General features: G+C 41.5%; 1 protein-coding gene across 1 annotated transcript; it reads left to right on the forward strand.

Annotated features, from left to right (window-relative positions):
• Positions 1–2,331: 2,331 nt before the first annotated feature.
• LOC149815469 (receptor-like protein 49) lies at positions 2,332–4,923 on the forward strand. The gene has a single exon (XM_089990551.1). The coding sequence runs from the start codon at positions 2,332–2,334 to the stop codon at positions 4,885–4,887; it is 2,556 nt and encodes an 851-aa protein (XP_089846677.1). The 3' UTR covers positions 4,888–4,923.
• The last annotated feature ends 308 nt before the right edge of the window (positions 4,924–5,231 follow it).

Consider the following 5,231-nt stretch of genomic DNA (forward strand, 5'->3'; position numbering starts at 1 on the left):
CGGAAAGCTGGGGATTAAACCTGCTGACACACCTATGGAAGTGAATCATAAACTTGAAAAAGTGGAATCTGAACCAATCCAAGATATTAAGCAGTATCAAAAGCTTGTGGGAAAACTTATTTATTTGACCGTTACTCGTCCAGATATTGCTTATGCTGTGGGGGAAGTTAGTAAATTCATGCACAACCCTCAGAAATCTCATAAAGATGCTGTTGATCGCATTTTACAATACTTAAAAAAATCCCCAGGACGAGGTATTTGGTACAAGAGAAATGAGAATACGGATATTTGTGGATACACGGACGCGGATTGGGCTGGCAGTGCTCTCGATAGAAAATCCACTACCGGTTTTTGTATATTTGTAGGTGGTAATTTGGTATCCTGGAAGAGTAAAAAACAAAAGGTCGTTGCTCGTTCTAGTGCTGAAGCAGAATACAGGGCTATGGCCACCACAGCCTGTGAATTAACCTGGACTAAAGCACTTATTGAAGAGATGGGATTCGAAGTCCAAACTCCGATGCCTATGTATTGTGACAACCAGGCAACAATTCATATAGCTGCAAATTCAGTGTTTCATGAAAGAACGAAACACATAGAAATAGATTGTCACTTTATCAGAGATAAAGTGCAAAGCAAAGAAATATCAACTCCGTTTATAACCAGTGCAGATCAACTTGCAGATATTTTTACTAAAGCCGTGCCCAAAGATAATCTATATAGAGTTCTTGACAAGCTAGGAACTCATGATATATTCGCCTCTCAGCTTGAGGGGGAGTGTTGAAGATAAGGATGGCTGGGGCATCGTCGGTTTCTCCTTTCCTAAAATATCTACTCTTTACTTATCTTAAGAACTGTATTGTGCTGGATGTTTATCCTTTCCTTTTCTTGTTTCCACGATTTGTGGATCTTGCACTATTTGTATCTCTTTCCTGAGGTAATGGAGGTATGACCGATCGGAGTTCTCTCGTGGATGTAGGTCTCTATGACCGAACCACGTTATCTCTTGTGTTTTGCTTCTTTTTCTTTTTATCTATTTGCTATGATGGATTGCACAGCATCATTTAACACATAGGGACTAAGTTCCCTGCTCTGATACCATCTTAAGGTCCAAGAGGAGGGAGATGAGAAGGAGAATGAAAGAAGATGGGGGGAGATGAGAAGGAGAAGGAAAGAAGATGAAGAACAAGGGTTAACCTGGTTCAGCTGTAAAGGCCTACATCCACGGTTGGGCACTCAGAAAAACGTCTTCACTATTGGTAGGGAAAGGTATAATATAATCTCGATGGTACAAACAATATAGCATCATCATTGGCAGAAGCCAAGAAATCACCGATCCCAAAAGGTTATCATCCTTCCTTGGATAACGGTTTTCCTGGGACAGAGGATAGAGCTGAAACGACCTGCCTACTGTAGCAATCTCTGTGTCAACACTTGTCTATTGTAATGGGCAACTTGACCCTGATATCGCTTTGTATGTTGTTGATCTGCCGTCCTGTTTCACACACCTTCACAGAAAATTGCACGCCATCATCAATTCATGAGCACACCATGTGAGCATCTGATGACGTCTACTATGGGTAATAAAGCAAATGCCACCACTTGCTTATATCAAATTATGTGAATTTGCTTACATAAGTAAAATTTATAAAACCTCCTGATTTGAAATAGTTTAGGCGAAAAGAAAAACAAAACTGTTCCACAGTGACTCTCCCCTTATACCTGCTGTGCTTAAATGGTGAACCATACAAAACTAACCACACAACAACACAAACTGTGCTTGGTGGAAAACTTCATGAAAATGAAACCCACTTACCTCAATTATGTGCATATAGACCAAACCAAACTGACCAAGCAGTAAAGTGCTAAAACCGTGTGGGCCCGGATACTTTGTTTCACACTCTTTCCCTCTTCCCTAACACCACACATTGTCAATGGAAGACTTCACTAAAATGATTGTGCCATTATGTGTATATCGCAGGGACACGAACACAGATGGGACTAGATACGAGTTCAAGACATGCATATGCCACCTTTTTTTATTTTTAACTAAGATACAAGGACATGATTTTTTATATTCTTAATTGATAAATTAAATTATTGCAAATTTGACATACAAAATCTATTTGTTATTTTCATGTGTCATGGCATGCCCCTAGGGCGTGTCCACGTGTCGTATCGTGTCCTCTTGGACACAGGACCCTAAATGGCGTATCCGTATGACATAGCATTATGTCAAGGTCCACGCATAGGGGTGCTAGCTCTGCTTCCAATCCATCATCCCCTCTTCTTCTTCTTCCTCACTCATCATCAACTCCATTCATGACATGAGCCATGACTTTCAGCATAGGGTGTCAAGCTCATGTGCAGTTGCTGCAATTTTGGGCATACTACATCTTAGCTGTCTTTGGATTACTAGTGTCACAGCCTTCTTCACAGGCATCAGCATTAGCACACTGTGTTCCCAGCCAGAGATCTGCTTTACTCCAACTCAAGCAAGCACTGATCCTTCAAGGCAACGCGCTTAGCTCATGGCAAGATGGATCCAACTGCTGCAATTGGACGGGCGTTAACTGCGATAGCACCACCGGCTTCGTTACTGAACTGCATCTCTCCAGCATGATTTCCGGGTTCGAAAATTCATCACAAAGTCCTAACTTCTCGAACTTCACCTCCTTGCAGGTCCTAGAATTGAGATGGTGCAAGCTGCAGGGGAGGTTCCCTTCAAGAATTTTTCAGCTGCCTCAGCTGCACACACTTGATGTCTCCTATAATCCAGAGCTCATTGTAACTTTACCTGATGTTCCTCCAGAGACTATCAAGATTAAGTCTCTGTATCTTTCTTCAATAAAACAATGCATCGGTTGCCTTCCGGACTTCTCAAAGTTCACTGAATTATCCAATTTGGAGTTGTCATCGATAGGACTAAATGGTATGATCCCATCTTCATGGGCTTCTAAGGGAATTAATGTTATCAATCTCTCCTACAACAATTTAACAGGCTTTGTTCCGGAGTCTGCTTTCCATGAGCTTTCCAACCTCACCTATCTGGACCTCGGCGCCAATCTGTTAAGCGGGCCGATCCCCACAAGCCTCTCCGATCTTCCCTCTTTGCAGATACTAGACCTCAGTGATAACAGATTCAATGGTTCGCTCCCCAGCTTTGGCAACGGGCTTTCTTTATTGGTGTATCTCGACTTCAGCAACAATTCACTGAGTGGAGAGATTCCTTCTTCCATAACCAGGTTGTCACAACTCAGCATACTTGAACTTTCCTTTAATCGTTTAAGTGGTACCATCAATCTAGCTCTGTTCTTGAGCTTGAAGAGCCTCTCCATCCTCAACCTTTCCAAGAACAGATTAACTGTGGAGACATCCAACGATAGCAGTGATGGCGATGCTAAAGATCTCCCTCAGCTCTACATGTTAAGCTTGAGTTCCTGCAACATCATCCAGTTCCCAGAGTTCCTTCGCAACCAACAGGGGCTTATGCGTCTAGATCTCTCTGACAACAGCATAAGTGGGAAGATCCCCTCATGGCTATGGGATATACCGAGCCTTAGTGAATTGTTTCTGTCTCACAACATTCTAACTGGTTTCGAAGAACCGGTTAATATCACCGGTTCTGTGCTTAGTTTGCACTCCAATAGGTCTACATCTGCTACACTTTCATTGAAGATCAGTACCTCGATCACCAGCTTATTGATCTCGGATAATAACATCACTGGAGAAATACCAACTTCAATCTGCAATTGCAGTTTGCTCACTTTTCTCGACTTGTCAAGCAATACCCTCACAGGAACCATACCAGACTGTCTTGCTGGCTTAAATGGATTGGAGGTGTTGAATCTGGGCAAAAATAAGCTAAAGGGCTGTATTCTGGACGGGTTCACCAGCAACAGCAATTTAAGCATGCTTAATTTGAATGACAATCTGTTGGTTGGCAATATACCAAGATCTCTCCTTAATTGCAGCAGGTTGCAGGTTTTGGACCTGGGCAACAATGACTTGAAGGATACATTTCCATCTTGGTTAGGTAATTTGATGCAATTGCGCGTGCTGGTGTTACGTTTGAACCATTTCTATGGTGTCCTTGGATCCTCTGGATATGAGCATGCATTTTCTCTGCTGCAAATCTTTGATGTTTCAGGTAACCAATTCTCAGGTCCTTTACCACCCACATTGTTTAAGAATCTTATGGCCATGGTGAAGCATGAACCCGAGGATGGCCTCCAGGCCATCTCAAGAAGTGGATCTTATTATATTGCAAAGGTGACATTGACAATCAAAGGACAAGACAGACTAATAACGAAGATATTAGCTATTCTGACCTACATTAATCTTTCCAACAACTTGTTCACAGGAGAAATTCCAGCAGAGATAGGAATTTTAAGAGGCATATATGCACTGAACATGTCTAGCAACAACTTGAAGGGTCATATTCCAAAGTCTATAGGTAACCTGCTTCAAATGGAATCATTGGATCTTTCACATAACCATTTATCTGGAAACATACCAGAGGAGCTATCAAAACTCACATTTCTCTCCAAGTTAGACCTAACATACAACAACCTCCAAGGAAGAATACCTCAAGAAAACCAATTCAGCACCTTCAATGCTTCTTCCTTTGAAGGGAACCCTGGCCTTTGTGGACCACCTCTAAAGATGCTGTGCTCTGCTACAGTTGACTATAATGCTCATCCTACAGCCACTGCTGAGGAAGTTCAGAGGGTGGAATGGGAATATATAGCGGGAATTTTGGGTTTTATAGTGGGATTGGCAATAGTTTTCTTTCCTGTTTTGTTTATTGAAAGAGTGGGAAAATGGTATTGGGGTCATGTTGACAGTGTGGTGACAGCATTTTTGCCAAGGAGTTGTAAGTTTGAATAGGGTATCGTTGAAGTTAATAGAAACAGTATACATTTTAGCTCCATTGTGCTACAGTCAATTGTAGGCTTGACAAATTTTGATGTGCTTGCTTCCAAATGTTTCATTTTGATGCAGTTCTTGGACTTTCATTAAAAAACAGTTCTGGGCCTTTCATTCAGATTCAGAAATTGTACCGAGTAAATTGTGATATATCTTGGTGCAACCATACCATTAGCCTTGTGTTAATGCACTCATCCTGTTTGTAACCTGTTACTTCTATTAATGTTGGCTCTTTTCAAACTCCATTTTCCCTAACTTAAAAAAAGAAAGCCATGTAAATATAAAATTTGGACTTCATGATAGCC

Source organism: Nuphar pumila, chromosome 15 (genome assembly GCF_984573655.1).
Source record: "Nuphar pumila chromosome 15, dmNupPumi1.hap1.1, whole genome shotgun sequence".
Taxonomy (NCBI): Eukaryota; Viridiplantae; Streptophyta; class Magnoliopsida; order Nymphaeales; family Nymphaeaceae; genus Nuphar; species Nuphar pumila.